The 26,416-nt window shown below is 34.4% G+C and overlaps 1 protein-coding gene across 1 annotated transcript in view; it reads left to right on the plus strand.

Moving 5' to 3' along the window:
- pum (pumilio) overlaps positions 1–26,416 on the plus strand; it is a 415,697-nt gene that overhangs the window by 212,622 nt on the left and 176,659 nt on the right. Inside the window, exons 6-7 of the mRNA XM_090386283.1 lie at positions 13,758–13,897; positions 23,193–23,448. Coding sequence (XP_090242409.1) covers positions 13,758–13,897; positions 23,193–23,448 — 396 coding nt within the window. The remainder of the gene's footprint in view (positions 1–13,757; positions 13,898–23,192; positions 23,449–26,416) is intronic.

A 26,416-nucleotide genomic window follows, 5' to 3' on the forward strand; every position in this document is an offset into this window, starting at 1 on the left:
CGTGTGTAGTCTGAGCAAGAGGGAAAATTATTATTGTCACTTTAAGGACCCATGTAATACAGTTATGTTATCAAATCACCCCTTTATTATTATAAATTTATAGTGTTTAGACCTAATTAAAACTTCTAATATTTATACTCCTAGAGAATAATTGAGAGTAATACTAAGTAGCATCTGTATTGTTTTTATATCATTTCAGTGAATGATGGTAGCAGTTTCTTTCACACACATAACGTATCGATGTGGGATTTAATTAATAGTATAACTATTGTCATGGTAAAGAATTCACAATAGGCCTTTCAAAAAAGGAGACTACAGTGGTATTTACAGTTTTTAATTATTTTCAGTGGGACCAACTGCAAATTCTAAAGGGGAAGTAATCAGAAAGTAATCATAGAGGCTAGTAAGTGTTTTTTATACATGCTAAGTGATATTCCTTTTGACATTTAGACTGAATTGGACGTCAGAAAAACTGCTGAGGTTAGTAGCAGAGAAGAAAAATGCATGGGATTACTTTAAATCACACTAGTCAACAAGTAAAAGTATATGAAAACGAAAATACCTGAACTTGACTAATTTTATGCTGCTGAACACAAAAATCACATTAAAATTTAGCGATTGGCTCTTGTTTTCGAATTATAGTTCTCGTCTCATATTAGCAAATTACTCTACATTATCAACTACGGCTCTCGGCAAAACACATTGCAACACCGCAGTTTCAGTACCACAACGCTCTTATCACGTGATTAGCAACTATCGCCTCGCTCTTATCACGTGATAAATGCATTTTCGACTCAGCTAGGTACAGCTAGGTACTTCCGATACAGCTAGGTACTGAGCGTTGATTTGTTCTCTGCTAGATCCCTACTTTTTGTACAGTATTTGTGTCGTGTAAAATATGTCCCTTAATTGTGTGAATAGTCTGGATGACTTCTGTACGTATGTAGAGAGCAAGGTTTTATACACCTCAATCAGATCACCTCGTAGGTGCCTAGTCTCCAGCTGCTGCAATTTACAGAACTTAAGCCTTTCTTGGGAAGAGAACTCCTTTGTTCCCCTCACCAATCTTGTTGCCATTCTCTCTACACACTCAAGCAACTCTACATCCTTCCTAAAATGAGGCCTCCAGATCTGTATGCAGTACTCAAGGCGTGGCCTGGCCATTGTCTTGTACAAAGACACAGCCACCTCCTTTTCCCTGCTAGCAAAATTCCTGTATATCATTGACAGTACCCCAACGTTGCCTCCTATTAGGAAAGGGATGACAATGAAAAAAAAAAAAAAAAAAAAAAACACTGGACAATGCACATACATAAATATATTATCTGCAATTTATCCCATGCCTCACGGTTAGTTACTACCTATTCCTGAACCATCTGACCGTTTTCCTGCACACTCTGATGAAGATGAAGACGTGATGAATATCAACTTGATATACACGAAGAAGTACAGTAGTACAGCTTAATGACCTCATCAGGGATCTCGAACTGTCAAAGAATAAGGCAGAGCTTTTGGCCTCAATGCTAAAACAGTGGAATCTTCTAGATCATTCTGTGAAAGTGATAACATTTCATACTTGAAATAAAGACACTGATAAATGCTATCAAACAGAAAGTGAACTCACTATTTGTAAGAATGTTGATGGTCTAATGGCAGCAATGAACAGAGGCACATTCCCAAAGAATGTCTTCTATTTATAGATGTTTCTAAGGCTGTGTGTGTGGCGCCTCCGTAGCCAGGTGGGAAAGAGCAGCAGTGCATAGCACACGCTTCTTGATTAGACCGGGGTTCGAGCCCGTCGCCACCAAATATGAAGGATGCGGAAAGGTCCGGGAATGACCACCGCATATCCCGGAGCAATATGGCCTTAGTTGCTAATGCTCCTAAAAACCAAACAACAAACAAACAAGGCTGTGTTGTTACACAATGGAAATATGCTGCCTACAAAAAAAGAACCATATGTGCAAACATGGAGAACATCCTCTTAGGTATACACTATCAGAAGTATGAGTGGCAGATATGTGGCGATTTAAAGGTAATCATCATTTTATTAGGACAACAAAAGGGTTACACTAAGTATTGTTGCTTTCACTGCGAGTGAGATAGTTGTGCCAAGGATATGTACTACGAGAAGAGGAACTGGCCTCAGTGAAATTCATTGACACCTGGAATGAAGAATGTAGCATTTGAACCTCTAGTAGATCCATAGGTTCAAATGCTACATTCTTCTACGTATAGTGCACATCATGGGACATAAATTTGAACCTCTGGTAGATTCAGAGGTTCAAAATAAAGTTTTGCTTCCACCACTCCATGTCAAACTGGGGCTCATGAAAACTTTTGTGTAGTGAGTGATCCTGCATTCACCTACTTGCAAGAGAAATTTCCAAGACTTAATACAGAGAAGATTAAAGCAGGCATTTTTGGTATACAAATAAGGCAACTTTTCAAAGACTAGCAGTTCGAATGTGTCCTTAGTGCTAGCGAGAAATCAGCGTGGAAAGCCTTTTGAAATGTTCCAACTGGTTTTCTAGGAAACGTTAAAGCTGGCAACTACAGGCAGCTTATGGAAGATCTCATGACTTCTTACAAAAAACTGAGGTCAACATGTCATTGACGATGCATTTCTTGCATCCACACCTGGATTCTTCCCGCCAAACTGTATTGCTACCAGCGATGAACATTGTGAGTGCTTCCACCAAGACATTGCAGCGATGGAGCAAAGATACAAAATCAAATGGAGTGCCACCATGTTAACAGAATATTGTTGGATGATGAAAAGTGATGCTCCCAAAGCTGAATACAAGCGAAAGGTGAAAAGGTCCCATGTATGATACAGCTATGGTCGTAGCTGCATTTTACTGCCGTATAAATAAAAAAATAACTTATATGTACTGATTTTTTCGAAAACAAGAGCTAATTCTGCCATTTTAATCACGAATTCCATGTTTAGCTTTCAAAATCTATAAAGTAAACTTACTTTCATGCCCATAACACGATATGACCCAAAATTCAGTGTTACCAGGGGACATAGAAACTTACAGTAACTATGAACTAAGCTGCAGTTGAGCCACACAGGGAGTTGGGCAGGATAAGGCAGTCATGAGAAGTCTTTGGCTAAGAATTCAAAGAACAGGAACAAATGATTCTTGGCTCATGTTAAAACTAGAAGGAAAGGGATGAACCACATTGCAACACTAGATGGCAATGACATAACTACTGATGATCCTGTTCATTTTTCTACCTTCATGCACGGAGAAGATTTTTGGGATGAATCTACCTGAAGTATACTAAGTTATAACTGTAAGTTAAATGATTTTACGATACCTAAGAGGATAATGGAAGAGAATTGTTAAAGATAAAATTAAACAGGGCTAATAGATATTGATGTAGAGGTGATTATAAATGGCTGCTTAGTTCCTTGGGTTAATGTTATTAGTGGCACTTCTCAGGGTTCAGTCCTAGGTTTGTTACCATTGACAATATTTACTAATGATATTGATGAAGGAATATCAAGCCAATGGTAGTCTCATCTTGCGTTTGCAGACGAGACTACCATTGGCAGTGTAATTAATGACAGGAATGAGAGCATACTACTGCGATCAGACATAGAAAAATTGAACATGAGCTGAGAGGTGGTAATTGAGGTTTAAAATTGATAACAGCACATCAGCAAAAGTAATCTGAGAATAAACATACCATTTGGGTGGTACCATACTCAAACTGGACAATGAACGAGACATGGGGTTAATTGTACACTCTAATAACATGGAGTTCCCAGAGAAATGCAGAGAGACTTCTAGGACAGCTCATAAGGTTGTCAGTGATATTCAGGAATTCTGCCATTAGGGACAAAGAGGTAGTTATTCCATTGTATAAGGGAAGGGTTAGACTGTACCTTGAATGCCAGAAAGAGCTCTGGAAACCTTACTTTATGAAGGATGTGGATCTATTGGAATGGCTGTAGAGAAGAACAGTAGGATTAGTTAAGGACACAATAAAGATCGTAGTTCTGAAAATTGTAGAACTTGGACACTAGACACCTATGAGGTAACATGATAAAGTTTTTATGACTTTAAGCGGATTAAATAAAACTAAATGCTGATGACATTCTTACTTATTCTGATAGTGCACATCATGGGACATAAATTTATGAAAAATGGATGGATGCATAACAGATGTTAAAATTTGCTTTCAGATAGAGAGTGATTGGTTAGTGGAAGAAACTCCCTCCCTTCTTGTGTTGTGGAAGTGGATAGTTTAAAGAAATGTAAGAAGGTAAGACATATTATTAGAGGGAAATGGATAAGAGGTGGGTAGGTCTTCCCCACTGACATTGCTTAAACTTGCTTCATTGCATCCATTGTCACTACTGATAGTAAGAGACTCCAATCTGCTATTTATTCTAAGATTGTGACACACAACCTTAGAATAAATTTTTATTCTAAGATTATTTAAAATATTTTTATTTTTTTTCACTACACACTCTGGCCTTACCTTGATAGTCTGTTAAAAAAGTACAAAGTAACCAAATGGAGTTGAACTTATGTTCTAGGAGCTGCCCACACATATAATTTTTTTTTTTTTTTTTTTTGATTTGGTAGTTGTTGGCGCATCGGCTTCTGTGGCCATATTGCACCTCCCAAGGTTTTTGCAGTACTTTGATCCAAGCCCGAGGCGGGAATCGAACCCGCGACCTTTGGGTTGCCGGGCAGTTACTTTACCCACTCGGCTAGCCCGGTCGGCCACACATATAATAGATGTCAGTGTAAAAATGGATGCTAGCTAGGTATTTTTCAAATAAAAAATTAGGTGAAAGTCCAATGGTGCTGGACCTCAGTAAATATGTGGGATGATCCAAGATTTCAAAGCCGTATTCATGCAGTGCAGCCATGGCAGTGACAGACTTGAGTGGCCACCATGTCCGGGGGGTGGGGGGAACAAGACTGCTGAATTTTCTTACTAATTTAGTTACATTTAGCAAATATTTAGATATATGGCAGATCATCTCAAATGTTCCAATCCATCAGTGTCTCTCTCTAGAGATCATTGCACATTTTTCTTCAATAACCTTATATCTCCATTGTTGAAGGTTTTGTGGCATATACTTCATCTTTAAGGTAACCCCACAAATAAAAGTGGTGTTAAATCAAGTGAACATGAAGGGTATTCAATACTACCTCTTCATCTGGTCCATCTGTTTAGAAAAGTTTCATTAAGATAGAATCTGACATCATGAAAAAAATGTGGAGGTGCCCCATCTTTTTTTTTTTTTTTAAATAAAAGTCTTTGTCCTCATACAGCTGATGCATTGTGGACATAATTGAAGTCTGAAGCATGTTGAGGTAACTGTTCTTCAGTAACTGTTCTGTCAAAATAAATGGTCATACCTAACCCTTGGATGACAAACCACACCATACTGTGATCCCTGGTAAATTTACATATTGTTACACATGAATGTGCAGATTATTGATAGACCAGTATGTGCAGTTGTGGTGATTGAAAGTGCCATTTAATTTAAATGTAGCTTCATCAGACCAAAGAATCTTGTTAACAAACTGTGCCTCCTGTTAATTTTTATCTGAAACCACTCACAAAACTCAATTCAGTGATTGGAATCATTTTTGTTCAAGGAATATAACATTTCCACCTTGCACATTTTAAAATTCAATCAACACTTGCCTTGCTGATTCCTGTTTTACAAGCACCTTGCCTTATGGATTTTCTTGGTGATTGCAAAAATTGTTGTAAGACCACAGTTGACGTTTCAGGGTTCATCAGTGTCTGAGGTCTTCCAGACTGGGTTTTTTTTTTTTTTTTTTTTTACCTATCTTTCACAGTACCATTGGCTTCAGATTTATTTCTTTTAATTTAATTCTGTAATAGTCACTTGCATTGGAGGTTCTGTTGCAAATTCCTGTCTCTACTGTCTTTGGACTTCATATAGATTTTCAAATTTTCCGTACTACTTCAATACAAATTTATGTGTACTCAAATGGAAGTTGTTAGTTCTCCATTTTAGGCACAAACTTTTAACTAGAAAAAAAATATATGGATTTTCAAAGTGTGTATACATGGTATATACTATCTAACTAAATTATTGGATTAGCATTAAATATACAAACACAGAATTTATTGATGAACAAAGTATGTATACCCTTTTTGAGATATTCTTTGTTTAGGATAGTGTTATGAGCGGAATGAAAAGCTTGCATTAATCCTTTCAACAGTGATCTGATTGAGCCACTTTTTTTCATGTATGGGCACAGAGGAAGTATGTACATTTACTCTTCAAAGTTCACATATTAAACAGTGTACAGATCTACATTTTTGAAGATCATTTCAACCATATTTCTTAGTTTCCAAATAATACTAAACATGTTTTTGACAGATGGTATTATGAAAATAGCTTTGAAAATTAGATGAGCATCCATCATTTTCTGAAATTTCCATTTATTTACCAGCAAAAATAAATAAACAAACAGAAAAGATACTACTTTCTAAATACTCCTATTCACATGAAAACGGGGAAGGGGGATAAAATATAATGCATAAATTTACCGTAAAATATTAAAGTCACATATTGCTGATACATTGAACCATCTCTCTTCTGTAAATCACTGAAACCCTCCTTAAGTTGATATTAGTATCATTGCAGTCAGTCCCCATATAACATGTGTTTGCACTACACAAATTGGCGCCTCCGTAGCCGGGTGGGAAGGAGCAGCAGTGCGTAGCACACGCTTCTTGATTAGACCGGGGTTCGAGCCCGTCACCACCAAATACGGAGGATGCGGAAAGGTCAAGGGAATGACCACCGCATATCCCGGAGCAATATGGCCTTAGTTGCTAATGCTCCTAAAAAAAAAAAAAAAAAACCCAAAAAAAACCCCAAACTACACAAATTCAATCATACACGATTTATAAATAGAGGAATGATGTCATATATAACATGAACTGAATTCACTTATGCACGATTCACCTTTGTGTTTACAAGAAACAGCAGTCGAATGCAGGAAATACCCCCAGCTGAATGCAACACAATAGGAATGAAGAGAAGATTCTGAAACTTTATTTATATTTTTTATATGACTGAAGATTTCATGGAAGGGGAAATACATTTCACCATAATGACATAAAAACCCACAGAATTACAGCTATCAGTATTATTGCAAATTCAATTCAATCGCATTTAATCGGACACCCAGTGTTTACATTGGGTGTTCCTGTTAGAGGATTCTATAGTTTTCACTAGCAATGACACCCCATAAACCAGAAACTGCAAATTATTTTTATTGTTTTATGATAGTGACATCCAGAAATGTGCTTTAGTAAAATGTGAGCTGAGGTGATAGCCTTTATTTTTTTTGTTTTAGCCTGTTTTTGCCTTTATTGCATTGTTTATTCAGTTTATACACATGCACTGCTTTATTTTTGTGTATCAAGCTTGCCTCCTCAGTTTTGTTCTTTTTATACTGTAATTGTGGTCATTTTTCCTAAAAATGAAAAATATTTGAAAAAAGTGTGAAAAGGAAGCGTTCTGGTGAAGATACCACAGGTTCGGAGCGATAAAGAAAAGCAATATCGATAGAGGAAAAATACGAAATTGTGAAAAGCTTTGAGAAAAATGAAAGAACATGATATTGTGCATGCTACAGGTTTAAATGAAGCAATGCTGAGAACAATTAGAAAGAATGCAGAGAAAATAAAAAGCAACTTTCATAGCAGGAACAACTCAAAGTGTAACAATCCATTAAATCAAGACACAAAGAATTGGAAGAGATGGAACATCTGTTATCTGTTTGGATAGAAGATCAAACGAAGAAGAAATCAGGAACAAGTTTGATTACGAAAGAACAAAAGCATTTGCAGTATTTTATTACATAATAAAATACATATTATTTATTGTGTTTGGTAATGTTTGGGTTACAAATGTGTGTTCAGTCTTGGGTGGTCGGCACCTGACCCTGTTTTTCCCATAAGGCCTGTTATTTATATTGCATAATTTTGCATTGCACGAGGGTTTCTAGGAACACATACCGTGTTATGTGAGGATTGACTGTACTCGCAGTTCTCAAAGGCTGGGTTGTGGAGGACAAGTCAATTTTTTTTTTTATGCCTCAATTTTGAACTGGAATGACATATCTAGCTACTAAAGGAATCCTCTGAGCAATGATTTTCCTTCTTGGATCACTGTTATCTGAATTGGAAAGTTCAGATACTAACAAATTTATGCATCTGATTTACAAGTATTTTGTCTGATTTTCTGAGATATGGGTGATTATCTGAGTTAATGAGTTAACAAAGAATTAATGACTTCAAATGCAGCAGTGGCTGGTTTCAAAGATTTAAGGTCAGGAATAATATTGTTTTGTGGCAAGGCAGGATAATTTGACAAAGAAAGAGGAACAGATTGGTTGTGTTCTTTACAGTCCATTCTTGAAAAACATAAGACAAGTGATATTTTTAATCTTGTCAAGACAAGTATAATCTATAATTTTCTACATTTAAAAAAAAAAAAAAAAAACCAACAATAATAAAATAAATAAAACTTGATGCCAGAGGAGAAAACTACATCCACTTTTGCTTGGGAAATTTTCCAAGCCAAGGCATTTTAGGAGTTAACCAACTTCCTTGTAATTATGAGGCCAATTAAAGTGCTTGACTTTTAGTTAAAATTTTCATCCTTGGTTATTGATAGTGGACAGAGGGATTCAGCTGAGGTACTTAAGTTGACAAATATACAACAGTCATTTTTATCTACCAGTACCTCTAGTTTTATGCAACCACTGGATTAAGGAATCTCTTATAACCCCAAGAGAGTATATAGATCCTGCCTGATAAAGTACCTGATCCACACCACGAGAAGTTAGGAACAAATTATAGCCAAAGTGGAATATCTTGGATGCCTGTTGTGATCGCAGGAGACAGTATTGCATCAAGTGTAATAATCAGCTGCTTCAAAGAGTGGCTTTGAAAAGAATGTCATCGAAAAACATGGTCCTGAAAATGAATGTGATAGCAACATTAAGGAATGGGGGACTGGTGGAGCTTATGGATTTTATTGGTGAAATTGATTAGTTCATTAAGGTGAATGGTGAAATTGGTACCACAGCATACCAATACCAGAAGAGCTGCTGAGCACAAATAAAAATGAATTTTTTTGTTACCCATTGTGAACGCGAAGATGTTCTCACTGTAGCATTCTAAAAAATGCCCAAAATGGTTTGAACATACGCAGAATGTTAGTCTGCAGACATTGATGAAAACAATTATTGACAAATATCTGCTATAATTAAGTGATATGAAATATATGACAGTGTGCAAATGAAATTAGATTCTTTCTTTTAATTTAATTCTTCTGTGTATAATTCATATACAGAATGAAATTAAACTGAAATGAATATTTAATTTTATTAAATTAAATATACTATGTTTATTTCAATTATTTCTTTTTTCTTTGTTTTATAAATAAATAAAAAAGGTTGTCTTTCTAAATAAATAAAAATAAAGAAAAATGTAGCTTCTTATTGTTAATAAGACATTTACTATTGCCCTTAGTTTTTATTTTTACTGTTTTTATTTTATTTTATTTGTTTTTGCATTTCTCATTCTTGTTAGGTATGTCCCCCCCCCCCCACACACACACGTACAGGTAGTTCCCGACTTTACGAGTTAATTTGTTCCTAGCAAGCGCTTATAAAGCGGGAATTTATTTAGGGGTTACATTCTCAACAATGAAATTAGTAAGCTAATTAGTTTGTTTAAACAATGATTTATTTATCAAAGAAGTGAAAACATAGCCTGTAAAATCAAGCAAATTATAATAATGCAGAAATTATTTGACTTACAAATGTTAAAGAATGTTTATTCTTCATCATCATCGACTAAGTGCACACTTGTTGATCACTAATTGGCTCGGCACTTGTTGGTTTGTTGCACAATGGGTCATCTTCTTCAGAAATGCATTATTTTTTCAAAATAATATTCTCTTTATAAATTTCAAGATAGCTTGCATAAGCATTTTTTAACGGCATGCACAAATTGCAACTAACACGATACGTGCAAGTGAGATTTCAATTGATACGATTTGTGTGGAGTAACAAGTTTATGAAGGTTTAAAAAAAAAAAAAAAAAGGGGGATGATGAGAAGATTCTGAAAATTTATTTGTTTTTTTTTATATAATTGAAGATTGCAGCGAGGGGGAAACACATTTCACTGTAATAACGTAAAAACTCTAACAATTCCAGCTATGGGTATTTTCGTAAATGCAATAACATTGAGTTTACTACCCATTAATAATTGCTTGCACTAACAGAAAAGCCCAATAAACTGGAAAGTGCAAATTGTTTTATGGTAGTGACCTCCAAAAATGTGTTTTAGAAAAATATCACAAAAGCGTTCAAAATTGATTCTTATAACAGAACATGTGATAACGATGAAAGCGTAGTCCGTTTTAATGATTTGAATTGGTAACTAATACAATTTACATCATAAAATGACCTTTTAGAGAGATAAATAGCTTAGTTATATAGCAAAATTTTCAACTCCCAAGCTATTGGAACGAATTACCAAATATTGTGTTATTGGATCGTACGATATTTTCACGATACGATGGTGTCTCTGGAACGGATTAATATCGTAAAGTGGGGGTACACTGTATTGTATAGCTACACGTGTAGTTTGAAATGCAGTATTTATGAATGTTTAACATTCCTTTTTTTGCAATTCGTGTTCATATTTTCGATTTTGTGGATACTTGGGGGGGGGGGGACTTCCTGTATAGCTTTAGAACTTTTGACAGACCTTGTTAATGTATAGCTCATTATTACAAACTATGAAAATCTAGGTTTCTAGAACTTTGTATGGACTGGACAAATATGAATGTTTAACATTCCTTTTTTTGCAATTCATGTTCATATTTTCGATTTTGTTGATACTTGGAGGGGGGAGGATCTTTCTGTATAGCTTTAGAACTTTTGACAGACCTTGTTAATATATAGCTCATTATTACAAACTATGAAAATCTAGGTTTCTAGAACTTTGTATTAATGAGATTCTACTGTATATGATAATGCGGCAAAAATATTATACTATTGCTGAATTTTGTGTACTGTTTTGTGTATGGGCAATGTACTTGACCACTAATGCACTCAAGTTTGGTTTCATACATCGGCACAAAAAATGCATGGCCCATTGTTAACTGTGATGCTTGTGTGTCAGGTACTTTAAGTAGTTAAAAGTGAAGTTTAAACTCTTCTGGCTACAGGCGACTATACTGAATATGAAAGGGATAAAATTTTTACCTATAATGATATGTATACAAGTAAATAATTTTTTAAATTATGTAATTTGTTTTTATTTAGTACAGCCACTCCCCGACTACTTACATAAGGATTGCTTTCTGTGGAACTCTACATAAGTTGGAATTTTCATAAATGCTTATGCAGCACTCGCAATTATGCGTACTGAATTTGATTGAAGCAAAAAAAAAGAAGCGCCAGACGAACATGTAAATAGAATTGTTTATTCAATTTCTTTATCTTCTGCACAGGAAAACTTACAACCATGTACAAAATTTCAAAAATTTTAAAATTACAGAAAGAGAGAGGAGACAGGTATAACATCAGCAAGTTTTACATTTTGAGCATTGTTGCGAGAATTAACTCTCCAGCTGATAAGTATGCCGCTGCAGGGCTGTAGAGATTTAGAAGCCCCCCCCACATCGAAATATTTCTCTGCAGCTGCAGAATTGGCACTGGCAACTTCACCATGTACTTTAATGTTTTGGAAACCAGTGCAATGCTTGATCCTGTTAAACCGCCCATTGCTTGCCACGAACTTGGTTGGGGATCGCTGTACTTATCCTTAATATTTTCATGAATACTTGATTTTACTTGAATAGTCATTAGACTCAGGGGCACTTGCTTCTGAATCTGATTTTCCATCCATATTATTAATAGCTTTTCCATCTTTGATATAGCACCTGAACACTGTTTTGGGATCACTGTTGATCTTAAATGCGTTGATCCTTTAATGAAAAAGATCTGGGAGTAATTGTGCAGTCAGATATGAAGTTTTCTGAGCAATGTAGACGGCTGCCAGAGGAGCATTGTCAATTTATACAGGAATTTTGCTAGTGGGGAAAAGGAGGTGATTATCCCTTTGTATAAGGCAATGGTCAGGCCACACCTTGAGTCCTTCCTAAAATGAGGTCTGGAGGCCTCATTTTAGGAAGGATGTTGAGTTGCTTGAGCATATACAGAGAAGAGCAACAAGATTGTTGAGGGTAACGAAGGGTCCTCTTACCAAGTAAGGCTTAAATTCTGCAAATTGCAGCGGCTGGAGACTAGGCACCTGTGAGGTGATCTGATTTAGGTGTATAAGGCCTTGAATGGGTTGAGCAAGCTGAATTTGGTGGGTTGTTCCGCTTGCTCAGATTACAGACCTGAGGGGGGCATAAATTCAAATTGAGAAAAGACAGTTGTAGAATACATGTGCTGAAATTTGCCTTTAGCCAGAGGGTGGTTAATTGCTGGAACAAGCTTCCATCTGTCATGGAATTTCATAGCTTAAATACATTCAAGGAAGAACTGGACAAACTTTTAGAGGGAATGGATGTGTGAAATTGGTTTTTTTTTTTTTTTTATTGGTTGATAATACATGAGCTATGTTTTCTTGCATCACATGCCTCCATTACTTCTACTACTATTACACTGTCCTTTAATAGTATTCTATTAAAGGACAGTTGAAGCAGCGAGACCCAATTCCCGTGGAATAGATGACAAACTTTGTCCTGCTTCGTACTTAATCATTTCTTCATTTCTAAATGAATTTTATTTCGTTTCCTAGCCCTACCGCCACTTACACTTTCTGTTGGTCACTTTCTCTTCACCATTGTAATAAGTAAATAGGAATGAAGAGAAGATTCTGAAAATTTGTTTTTTATATGATTGAAGATTTTGGTGAAGGGGAACACATTTCTTCATAATACTGTAACGTAAAAACCCACAGAATTCCAGTTATTGGCATTATCGCAAATGCAATAAGATTGAGTTTATTACCCATTTATACTAGATCATGCTAACAGAAAAGCCCAATAAATCAACAAAGTGCAAATTGTTTTATGGCCCTGACCCCCAGAAATGTGTTTTAGAAAAATATCGCGAAAAACATTCAAAATTGATTCTTATAATGGAACATATGATAATGATGAAAGTTTAGTGCAATTTCCATTATAAAAATGACCATTTAGAGAGATAAATAGCTTAATAATATAACGAAATTTTCAACTTCCAAGGACTTGACAAATTACAAAAAAAACAAAAAAAAAAAAAAAAAAAAAACCACCAGTGTGTTATTGGGTTCACATTATGATATTTTCATAATACCTCCATTTATTCCTATGGGATGCAAAATATGTTTCCATGATTTTAAGTTTTCACTGGCTGACAAAAACTTAAGTAAAGTTGAATTTCTGTAATCGAGTATTACATAAGCCGGGGAGTGCCTGTATGTTTATTTGCTTATATTAGTTTATTTAATTCTTAAAATAATCCAGTTTTTTGAAAACTTTTCCTAAATATGTTCTACCTGTTTTATTACTAATTCATTCTATATACTTTTTATGTAGTAAATATTCATTGTTTTTCTTTTACATATCCTTTCATAGACTTATATTCAGTGATAAAAATTTTATTGGTTTAATGAAATGTGGTAAAAATTTATGTTTCTTATGAGCTTTTCTTATTTCAAGAATTCTGATCCATCTGAGAAAGTAAAGAAAGGTAAAACATATGATAGTGAATCCAAAGTAAAGGAAACAGACTCCGCTGGTGGAGTTATTCAAGCAAATGGTATCTTACAAAATGGACTTGATGATGATAAAGGATTCAAGTGAGTCATTTGACACCATTTGATTAATTTTGCTTATTTTACACTACATTACATTTAGATATGAAAGAAAAGTTTTTAAAACCATGGAAGAACACACACAGCTTGTTAAGGAATTTTTGCCTCTTCTGTAGTTGCTGTTTTTGAAGTTTGTTAAATAAAATATAACTTTTTTTTTTAAAATGGGGATTTGTCCACTGTTTAGCAATTTATTGGCCTATAACCTGGCCTTGATAAGACTGCTTTGAGAAGCTCCAATGCAGTGTGGTATAAAATATGTACCTTGGTTAATTCCTGCATATATATTCAGATGCATATTTTTTTATTATTTCATCAAGATTAAGATAAATTAATCTTGACTGTTGGAAAGAAACAGGTATGTGTATTCTCTCTTGCATAAAATGAGAGAGCAATTTGAACGTTTAACTGTCATTAGCCAGTCTTGGATAGGGGAGTATAATTTTTCTTTGTCTGCTGCTCCATATTTATTATCATACGCAATAACAGTGAAATTGCACTGTGAGTACATTTATGTAGAACCAACACATAATAAAGAACACATCTAATATCATACGAATTCCAACCATCGTTGGAGGCATGATCTATTACAAATTCTGTAATAGATATCACAAGTTTCTTGAGAAACTCCACTGTCAGAGGTTACATAGTTGATCCATTCAAACATGTGATGGTGTTCAGCATATCCATGCTCCAGCAGAGTTTGTGAAGTGGCTTCTCTCTCTCTCTCTCTTTTATTTTTTTTTTTATCATTCTGTGATACACATATCTCTGTGCTTTAAAATGGTGTGCTTATCAGTTGTACTCTAGTTTTTATTATTGCAAGGGAGACATTTCTATGTGACTTTTGTTTTTGCATGCTACCCCTTTGCCAGGTAGTAATGCAAACCTTGTACTGCACTTGGAAGGCAGACACTCTCAATGGGCTCTGGGAGACTTTGTCATGCAAAAGGTTTTCTTCCAGAGTCCATTGAGAATTTTTTTTTTTTTTTTTTTTTTATGAAAGCCCCAAAGACAAAAGGCATCACAACCTATGGTACTTGGTGAGGGGGAGGGGGAAGACGAGAAACTTTGCTCTGAAGGCTAAAGATGGGTTTCACCACTTCAAGCCTCCATTAAGCAAAGTGGTGGTATTGCACTGGTTGATGAGAGTCATCTACCACCTAGTGTTAGTATTCTATTAATATTATATTATAGTACTGCATTATTAATGTTGTTATTTTATATTAGTATTAGTAGTGGTACTTGTTAGCATTAGTACTAGTAACTGTAATATGATTTTCAAAACCAAGGCCTCATTTAAGAACATTTTGTTACTAGGTTTACTGATGCTGTCCACAGCTAACTTCATAGGTGATGTTGAAGATTTTCTGTTAGCAGCAGATCGATCATATAGTAAAACCTCTCAGTAAAAGACTTCCACTGTCTTTAAATGCTAAACCACCAGGTGCTTTAGCATATGCACTATAGCCTCATTAATTCAATATCAGATTATTTGAAATGCAATACATTTCAAAGTAGCTGCCATTCATGACTAACAATACAGGTTTTGCATATCTTTTAGTATGGATAATTCAGAATACATTCAAAATAAAATGTGATTTGTGACTAGCTCATCTACTTCAAAAAGATTTTGAAACCAAAGTATAGTCCAACGTTATTATATGAAATTGAAGCAGCTGCAACAAAAATTATCTGCTTTACCATATATGGTATCGCTGAACAATAACTTCCTCAAGAATTGCATTTTTAAGACGAAAATAACGATGAATTGGCATTCAGTTACACCTTGATATAATGCCCCCCTCTCCCCGTATATAGCCCTACCACCTGTAAAACACCAATGAATATGTGTTAACTGATCTACCCAATAAATGCTAATAGGCCAATCCCTTGGTAATTGCCACCCCTCGCAAGCTGCCATACCTGTGAATTACTAAATGTACAATATTCCATTGCATACAAACCCGATTTAACGCCAAACCCGAATACCAGTCTACATTGTCTTTTTATTTATGGGATAGTAGTCAAGTGATATTTTTCAAACCATCATGAAAATAATTTTATGGCCACGTAATTAAGAAAGTGACTCAGGGAATTCCCAACCACTGTTTCCCACCATTTTTAAGAATTCCTCTTGCTTGTCTCATATGTGAGAACAGGACTTCTAATTCAAAAGAAAAATCATTTACTTTTGTGCTTCAAACACCTTTCTGCATTCATTACAGTTTTAAATAGGCAGTACTTTGAAAAAAGTTAATTTTAATATATTTTTATTAATATTATAAAATCCTGTAATGAATAGCTCATGTTTTTTAATATACTAGTTAATTATTGTAAATGAGGCAAATTTTATTTCTAGTAATTATTATTAACTTGTACTTTGCATAGCTGAGAAATCCCTATATATTTTTCACATGTACAAATATATTTTAATATTCCCTTTTTTCTCTAGAGAAAATAATGTCATAATTCTTTGATTTCCTAATGCCAAAATAATTACTACAGGTAGTTCTTATTGTTTGAAGTACCTCGATTTAGTGCCAATGTCCAGGGGTCTGCTTTTATCTATTCGGCAGCGGCTAGCAATTGGTCATCAGAAAAGGAGTGGGAGTGTTTTATAGCTTGCTGATTGATTTGCCGATGACCAATAGCTAATTGCTGCAGAGTAAGTAAAAGCAGACCTCTAGAGAGCTTAGAAGCATTCGCTACTTTGATTTTGATTGTTCTAGACAGCGGTTTCACAGGCAGTTTTGTAAAATTTCTTTTGAAGGACAAGTAGGAACTTCTGTCTCATTTGTAAAGGATAACAAGAAGCACTTGGTTTGGTGTACATAGCGGTATCTTCCCTCATTATATCTAGGATGTGCTCATTGTATGCGAACCAAATGCTATGTTTTTAGATGAGACCAAACAAAATATCTCAGTTTACTCATTGTAAGTGGGCTCGTTATAAACGGGTTCAACTGCATTTATTTACAGTATAAAAACTATATGGCAATTGTACCTAAGTGCACGAAGCAGCAACAAAGAATACAAAAGTACATAAGTAGAGTTATAATAATTAAGCGAGAGAAAGAACTGACAGATGGAAATGTAAAGCGCACAAGGTGCCAAGCTAGTAGGGAAAGGATAGAAAGAAAGAGAAGTGTTAAAGGTGGATGTCAGGGAAGGAAGGTGAAATATCTGAGTGATGCATTGAATTATGAGAAATTAAAGGCTGAATTAAAGCATCTAATTAAAGGTCAATTAGTTGAAATGAATCTACAAATAAAAAGTAAAAATAAATGATTAACATTAATGATTACAATAAATACGAAGGTCTTTGAGATAACAGAAGAGGAGAAAAAGCAGTAGGTACTGGAACTTAAGAACAAGTTTGAGCTTCTGCAGACTGCTGAGAACCAAGGTATCGACGAGGAATATTACAACTTTCTGAAAGTGATAAAGCCCAAGAAACCTATAGTTAAAAATAAATTAACATTAGTGATTACAATAAATACGAAGGTCTTTGAGATAACAGAAGAGGAGAAAAAGCAGTAGGTACTGGAACTTAAGAACAAGTTTGAGCTTCTGCAGACTGCTGAGAACCAAGGTATCGACGAGGAATATTACAACTTTCTGAAAGTGATAAAGCCCAAGAAACCTATAGTTAAAAATAAATCCCAAGAAGAAAAAAAAGTCAAGAAACACTTGTTTTTTTTTTTTTTTTTGATTTGGTAGTTGTTGGCGCATCGGCTTCTGTGGCCATATTGCACATCCCAAGGTTTTTGCAGTACTTTGATCCAAGCCCGAGGCGGGAATCGAACCCGCGACCTTTGGGTTGCCGGGCAGGTACTTTACCCACTCGGCTAGCCCGGTCGGCAGAAACACTTGTCATGATGAATCAAAGACATGAAATGAAGAGCAAGATAAACACTGACAAGGAGAAACTTGAGTATACTGAGTTCTGCAAAGCCATTAGAAAGTGTCTCAGAGAGGACATAAGAAGATTTAACACAAGAAAAGTAGAACAAGCATTAAGGGAAAACAAAGGATTTAAATCAGCAGCCGTGAGCAGTATTACAGAAAGACAAATGATACTGAAACTGAAGAATAGTGGTGTACTTATAAATAGCAGAGAAGGCATAATTCAAATAGCAAAAGACTACTATTGAGAATTATACAAGGAGCAAGGGAATGATGCGAGCAGTGGGAAAGATGGATCGCAAATTAGTAACCTATACGACATACCCAATATCTTTCCTGATGAGTAGAACATGCTTTGAAGAAAATGTAGAATCAGAAAGGCAGAAGATGAAGTTACTGCAGAGTTGTTAAAATTGGGAGGAAGAGACATTACACTAAAACTGCCAAGACTCTTAACAAAATGCATTAAAAAAGGTGTGATACCTAAGGAATGGAATAAAGCAATCATGGTTTTGCTGCTTAAGAAAGGAGATAAATCAGAAATTGAAATTATAGAAGGAATACTTGATAAGAATCAACTGAAAGAGCAAGCTGGCTTTAGGACAGAATTCTCAACTATGGATCACCCTCACATAATATCACAGCTAATGGAGAAAGCAAATAAATATAAAACACCATTATGCTTGGCATTTGTGGATTATGAAAAGGCATTTGACTCCATACAGCTTAAGGCAATGTTTCGGGCACTGGAAAGACAAGGCATAGATACCCCATATTTTATGATTTTGAAGAAAATATATGAGAGTGCTACCTCCTTTATTAGACTAGACAAAGACAGTGGCAAATTTAAAATTGAGAAAGGAGTTGGACAAGGAGACACAACTCCAAAGTTGTTTACTGCTGCCCTTGACGAAGCTTTCAGAAGACTGGTCACAGAAAGGAGTCAATGTGAATCGAGAGTACCTAAATCATTTACGATTTGCAGATGAAGTTGTTGTCATAATCCATGATCCCAAAGAATTAGAGGAAAATCTTAATGAGTTATGCACAGTTAGTAAGGATTTTGGACTAAAGATGAATATGGCTAAAACAAATGTAATGATGAACAAGTATGCCACAGAAAGGGATATAATGATTGAAGGAGCAATAATTGAAAAGGTGGAGTCGCATACCTATCTGGGATAAGTCATTAGCTGTAATAATGATAAATGACTGGAAGTCAAGAGAAGAATAAATGTTGGATGTATAGCATTCAGGAAATACAGTCACATACTGAGGAGCAATATTTCATTTTGTCTGAAATGTAAAATAATGAACCAATGTAAACACCACACCATGACTTATGGAAGTGAAACTTGGGCACTCACCTAAAGAATGGAAGAGAAGCAGAGAACTATACAGCGAAGAATGGAACGAATTATATTGGGAATCAGACTGTTAGATAAGAAGAGAAACACATGGATTAGGAAGCAAACTGAAGTAAAAGACATTCTTATGAAAACTAAAATATCCATAGCTCAAAGACATGATGACAGATGGACTAAGAAAATAAGAGTGTTACCTGGAAGACAACGATGGAAATGGACAGATGAAATTCATGAGGTTGTGGATAGTAAATGGATGGCCATTGCACAAAATTGAAGGAATTGGAAAGTTGCTGGAGAGGCCTTCATCCTGCAGTGGATTGAAAATGGCTGATGATGATTACAATAAAATAGCATACATAAAATATGGGGGTGGAAAATTTTTTTTCACGTAAAATGTGAGAAAGAAAAGACCAATAAAATATAAAATATTCCTTGCACGCTATAAATAATTGATAAGTAAAGCAGGTAATTCTTGGGGGGGGGGGGCTATACCTGATCATGTATCAGTAAACTGCATTTCTATGTCTACATGTAGTGCTATGGAAGAAAAATATTTAAAAAGGAAACTCTGATAGCATTAAAATAATATGCAAAAAAAAAAAAAAAAATATATATATATATATATATATATATATATATATATAAATAAAATAAGGAGGATAAAAGCAGCCAATCTTTCCACAAAGATAGGCAGAGTAGTCGCAATGCAGGGTTCGTAAGCAGTATAATAAAATTTAAATTAAAATAATAACAAGTCAGTGTATGCCGTAATAAGTGGATTGGAAGGAAAATTAAAGATGAATAAGGTGAATCTGTAGCAAAAAAGCAGGTTGCTAAATTAGAACAGGCTTTGTTCTTATTTATTTAAAATTACACTCTTAGCTTGCCTGAGTATTCCAAAATTCTTTTCTTTATATTTTTGCTTTGTATACTCCATTTTACTGCCCGCTGAGCTATTATTGTAACATGAGGACAATATGGATGCTATTACTATCATTGTCTCTATGCTATATTTTCCTCCTTTTTATGTATTACTTTACACCTCTTTTACTTCACTTTTTTCCTTTACAGTACCATTTGTCATTACTTATTTCTCTCAGTACCATTTGCTATTACTTATTTCTGGTTTTCTGAAGGTTTTTTTTTTTTAATACTCAATCTTCACTTCAACTTATTAGTCATATTGCATATAAAGCCTGTTCTGATTTACCAGCCTTTTTCCTTCAGTTTCATCTTATTCATCTTTAATCTCCCTTTAAATCCATTTATTACTGCATACATTATTGATTTGTTATTTTAATTTAAATTTTATTATACCGCTTATTTAATTTTACCTTAATTTTGTCATGAGCACTGCTTTGGGACTACCCTCTCTACTTTTTGGAAGAATTTGCCGGTTTTTCTCTCATAATTATACATTTTTATTTATTTATTTTTTTCCTGTTTTGCATATTACTCTCATGCTATCAGAGTTTCCTTTTTGAATATTTGTCTTCCATAGCTATATGTAGCATAAAAATGCAGTTTATTGATACATATCAGGTATAGTCCCCCGAAGAATAACTTGCTTTACGTATCAATTATTTATAGCATGTGTCAAATATTTTATTATATTACTGGTCTTTTCTTTCTCACATTTTTAGATTTCCATAACATCAAAAATATTTTTCCACCCCATTGTTTGATGCATGCTGTTTCATTGTGATAATTAATATTAATAATTTATTTTTACTTTTCCTTTGTAGCTTCATTCCATTTAATTGGATTTCTAATTTAGCCTTTAATTTCTTATAATTCAATGCATTACTTATGTTTTTTTGCCTTCTTACCCTGTCATCCACACTTCTCTCTCTTTCTGTCCTTTCTCTAATAGTTTGGCACCTTGTGCTCTTTACCATCTGTCAGCTCTTTCTCTTGCTTAATTATTATAACTCTACTGATATATATGTATATACAGCAGGCTCTCGTTATAAATCAGTTCGCTCTATCCTGATTCCATATAATGCTGTTCTTATATTATAACCCATATCACACTCTAACACTGTCTCAACTCACTATATAGCTCTTTTACCAGTGTACAGATTAAATTTTTGGCATGTTAAATGAAAACGTTTCATCTGATGTAGTCGATAGCTTGAAAATGAATAGCAAAACAGCATTAAAAAGTGTACCACACTGACTTCAGAAATTTTCTTCCATGCTAATTTAATTGCAGTACTGTGGCTTGTAATGTAGTTCCAAGATCAACATTTAAAAAAATGATTTATTTTTTGAAGTATATTTCTTGCGATATTTGTGTTATATGCATTTATTCGAAGTCTAGTCATCACTCAGTACAGTGTTAGGTAATGGACAGTAAACTTGAATATTGTATAATAATTAATGCAATACATTTACATTTTTGAAGATGAATAAAAGCAACAATGTCTGGACGTGGTATGTTACCAAACACTGTACTGAGTGATGACTAGACTTCGGATAAATGCATGTAATACAAATATTACAAGCAATATACTTGATAATTTTTTAAAATGTTAATCTCTGAACTACGGAGCCTACCAAGGTAAGAAAAAGACGTTTTGAAGTGAATCAATTCCGTTCAACAAATGGATGTGTGGAATCATTTAAGACTGGCAGATTCATATGTAAGAACAATTATAAAAAATAAAGAATTAATTTTAGCAGCGGGAAAGACAGGTGTTCCACTGCAAGCAACTAAATTGGTTATGGCTAGGCAGGCTGTTATAATTGAAATGGAGAAACTTCTAATAATTTTATTGAAGATAATATCCATTAAGTTAAATATTATTAAATTAAAAAGCGATTAGCCGATCCTTCAGCCGATCTGAAGAAAGCTCACCTAAAAAAAAAAGTGGAACCTTTTAAAAGGCTGGTTCGATAGATCTAAAATTCAGGGAGTAGCCATAAGTCCAGATCAAGAAGGTGCCGAAACTTTGAAAAAAGAACTTCTTAAAATTATTGAAGAGAGGTATTATACTTGTCAACAAGTTTTTAACATAGATGAAACAGGACTTTTTTGGAAATGAATGCCTAATAAAAGAAGTTTCATATCGAAAGAAGAAAAAATCATGCCACACTTCAAAGCGGCAAAGGATTGGTTGACTTTATTGTTGAGTGGTAACGCTGCAGGGGATTTTAAAGTAAAATCCCTTTTAGTTTACTAGGAAAAGGGCCAAAGCACAACCCAAATCGACCAAAGATACGAAAACTTGATAGCCTAGGACTATCGGATTATTAGATTCATAATTTTAATTGGCAATTTTAAGTTTAATTTTGATATGTAATGTAGGTACTTACCATATAATTATATACATATGTAACGGAGAATATTTTATATGTACAGATTTTTAAGATTAAATATTTTGACCAACATTTGGCGTCTTTTCACTACTGTTTATTATTTGTGAGTTGCGGTAGTATAGACTTTGACTTACAAATACATATGTTACATTACAGGAATACAGCGCTCGCTTAGCGCTGATTTACTTAGCGCTCTGTTTTTCCTGAACGAATTATCAGCGTTAAGCGGGGGTCACCTCTATATATATATATGAAGACCTTAAAGAAGATGGGACTTTATCGGATATGAGAACAGCTATAGTTTTTCATTTTTGTTGGGCACACAAATCAATTCACAATATTCTGAGGGTGTAGTGTGCTTAATTTTCTGTGTGGAGTGGCATTGTTTCCATATTTTTATTATATACAAAGCATGTGTTATAATGATTGTTGCTTTGATGCAGGAAGAATATTTATCATTAGAATGGTTTACACTGGTATTAAAACCGCGGATGGTTTTACTTGGGGGAAAAAGCATAAAGTTATTGAAACGAATGATGTGAATGAGGTTTATTTGAAATTTCATTTAGTATACTCATTTAATGTATAATGAATTATAGTATACTGTATAGAGTATGCCATCATTTATTTACTTGATAAAGATTTGGAATAAAGGAGCAAATTTTCTGATAATTTTTTTTCAGTCGAACACCCGGAAGCAGGCAGCCTTCACCTAGTGAAGATGATGTAAAGAACACAATAAATGATGTAAAATTACCAAAACATACGGGAGAACCTCTGGTTGTGCCTACCGCCCCAGGCATTGTCTCAGGAAGTTCAGGTCTTCCTGGGTTAGACTCTGGTTTTGATCACGTTGGTATAGATTCTCTTCAGTTTGACTATCCCTCTCATTTATTACAACCGATGGACTCACCTGGCATGCTGGATTATGGTTCTCAGGTAAGTTATATCCATTTTTATTTCTGATAAATCAGATATCACACATTTATTGCTGGGCCTTGACTATAGAAAACTCAAAATAATTTATTTTTTTCCACATTGTTTTAAAAAAATTGATTTAAAACACATTATGTGAAGAATAAAAAAAAAAAACCTTTTGTGAAACATTATGCCAAATTTAGACTTAGGTACACATTTTCATCCGAAACTCAATACCCCAAATGAGGTTTTAAAAATCATATTTAAGATTTCAAATACTGTCCTCTTCAAAAATGCATGATTTTATCAATTTCAGATGTAATATAAACAGTGTTCATATTTTTTTTTGTATATGTAGTATAAATCAGGAGCAGGAAATTTCATTAAAAAAAATCCTCTAAAATAAATGGATTTTCTGAATACAGGGAACTTTCCAGTTATGTTTGGAGTGATTTTTGCTTTTGTTAAGACATTTGCATGATATTGTGTTCAATTTATTGGCATCCTCAATTCGTACACCACTTATCCTTATTGGTGTGCAGTTCAAACTTTAATGGGTACTAATCTGACTGAAAAGGATTGTTTTATTGGGATGTTCCATTTTTAATCTTCATTATATATATATATATATATAGTCAAGAATAATGATATAGAGAAGCTATATGATATGGGAGGAAAATTAAGTTTAAAATTAGATAAGTCTGAATTACAATAACATAACTTATGGATCAGGGACACTGCTATAGCAAAAAAATACAGCCTACAGCCATAATGTGTACATGTATATATAAAATATTGTAGGTAGAACATGTTAATGAGCTTTATGTAAAGTTTAAAACTGATGAATATACGGTATACCCTGGGAACGATATATGTTGTGAAATAAAGGGGGGTGAAATGAACAGGAAAATAAAACGATAAGATTTGCACCGATTGAAACAATACCAAATAAATTTTGAAAAATTTTAAGATTTTGAACAAACGATTAAGGTGGAAATAACATTGCAAGTGTCTTTCATAATTTTTTTGTCTTCATCAGAGGTCATCCACCAAAATAATGAAAAGACAGTAATGCTCCTACTTCTGTTTCCGACATGCTCTGCATGCATAGGTACACGTGCGAAAAGAGGCGCCTCTGTAGCCAGGTGGGAAGGAGCAGCAGTGCGTAGCACACGCTTCTTGATTAGACCGAGGTTCGAGCCCATCACCACCAAATACGGAGGATGCGGAAAGGTCAAGGAATGACCACCTCATATCCCCGGAGCAATATGGGCTTAGTTGCTAATGCTCCTAAAAACCAAACAACAAACAAACAAACGTGCGAAAAGACACTTGGTAATTTACCAATTTAATTTTAAAATTTTGAATATAATTATATTCAAAATTTTAAAATTATGATTTTGTGCCTCTAAAACATCTTGAGTTTTTTGATTTTCCGATGACTAAAAGTCTTAATTTTTCACTTCCTGTCATATTTGCTCCAACTAGCACACTGATTCTTTCTTTGCTTTGTTTTCCGCCAAAATATTTATCAACCTTAAAAGCAAGTGTTCTATTCGGTAAACCTTTAAAGAATAAACCCAATTCGTCAGCATTAAAAACATCCTTTGGTTCATATTCTTCCAAAATCTTCTTTAAGGTATTGTCCTCAAACTGTTGCAGTCTTCTTCGTTTACATTAACACTTTCTCCACAAATAACCTTTTCCACAATTCTGTGGCACTTCTTAAATTTATCTAGCCACCCAGTACTCGCATTAAATTCTGTATGTCCTAGGGACTGTGCAAATTTCAGAGCTTGTTGCTTAATTAATGGACTTTTATTCTTTTCACGTATCATTTGCACCCATTTTAGAACAGCTTAATCAACATCTTCGTATATACTTAATTTGCTTCTTGTCTGCTCCTCCTTCAATTGCATTTAAAATTGATTATCGATTTTTTAAAATCGTAGATAAGCTGCTTGCAGGTATGCCATATTTCTCTGCAATATCTTTTTTCTTAAAACCCTGGTCAACATCATGAAGAATCTTTGCTTTATCATTAATACTTAAACACTTTCTCCTCAACATTGTTTCTGCAAATGTAAAAATTACTCTTGCTGATACACACACCGCAAACTTCGCTGCGCTGGCCTTATAGTGAATTGTTAGTACCGCCTACTCAGTGACGTTCGCTTGCGAATTAAACAGTATCACATGACTTTTACTATCAATCGCTTTGAAGAAATATACAGCTTTCATTTATATATACACGAAAGAAAATTTACAGTTAGTTAATGTACTTTTCAGAAAAGAAGGGAAAAAAAAAAAAAATACAAGAGTATATAGCCTATGTGATTGATGACAAATTGTTCTAAAAAAACAAAATTAAAAAAAAAAAAAAAAAAAATCATGAAAACCGTCTACTGGGAGTCCTGTTGGATGAGAATGGACATATCATATAATGATTGACAGGAAGGTCACACGGTACAGTTGAGGTGAGAAGCAAATGTCACTTGGTAGGCGTTACTAAAAACCAACTATGGTAGCATTCTATGTATTGCTGCCACAGCACGCTAAAGGCTTACCGCAGCAAATTTCGTTTTCCGCTGAGCCAACATCAATTTACAAAGCTATCCTATTTATTGTGAAGTTTATGACCACTTTTAAGAAAACCCATTTGCTTTTATAACTATAGCAAAAATGAAACAAAGATCCTCCTACGGGCGTCAATGGCCACAAGTATTCACTAAAAGGATGATTAATTCCAGATGCTAATGCGCAATTTCAAAGGGAAGCAAGCCATATATTTGAGTGGCTGTTTAGCAGTAAATGCTTGAAAATCTTCAAAAATGCTTTTACTAATTTTTTTAAAAATTCCTTATAGAGAGAGAGAGAGAGAGAGAGAGAGAGTCTAACACTTCGCTATATGGGGTTAATTTTACATGTAATTTCGTTTCAAAGTGCAATGTTTTGCAAAAAAATTCGTAATATAGAGAAATTCGTTAAA

This window comes from Mastigoproctus giganteus, chromosome 12 (genome assembly GCF_048544385.1).
Source record: "Mastigoproctus giganteus isolate SK-2022 chromosome 12, ASM4854438v1, whole genome shotgun sequence".
Classification (NCBI taxonomy): domain Eukaryota; kingdom Metazoa; phylum Arthropoda; class Arachnida; order Uropygi; family Thelyphonidae; genus Mastigoproctus; species Mastigoproctus giganteus.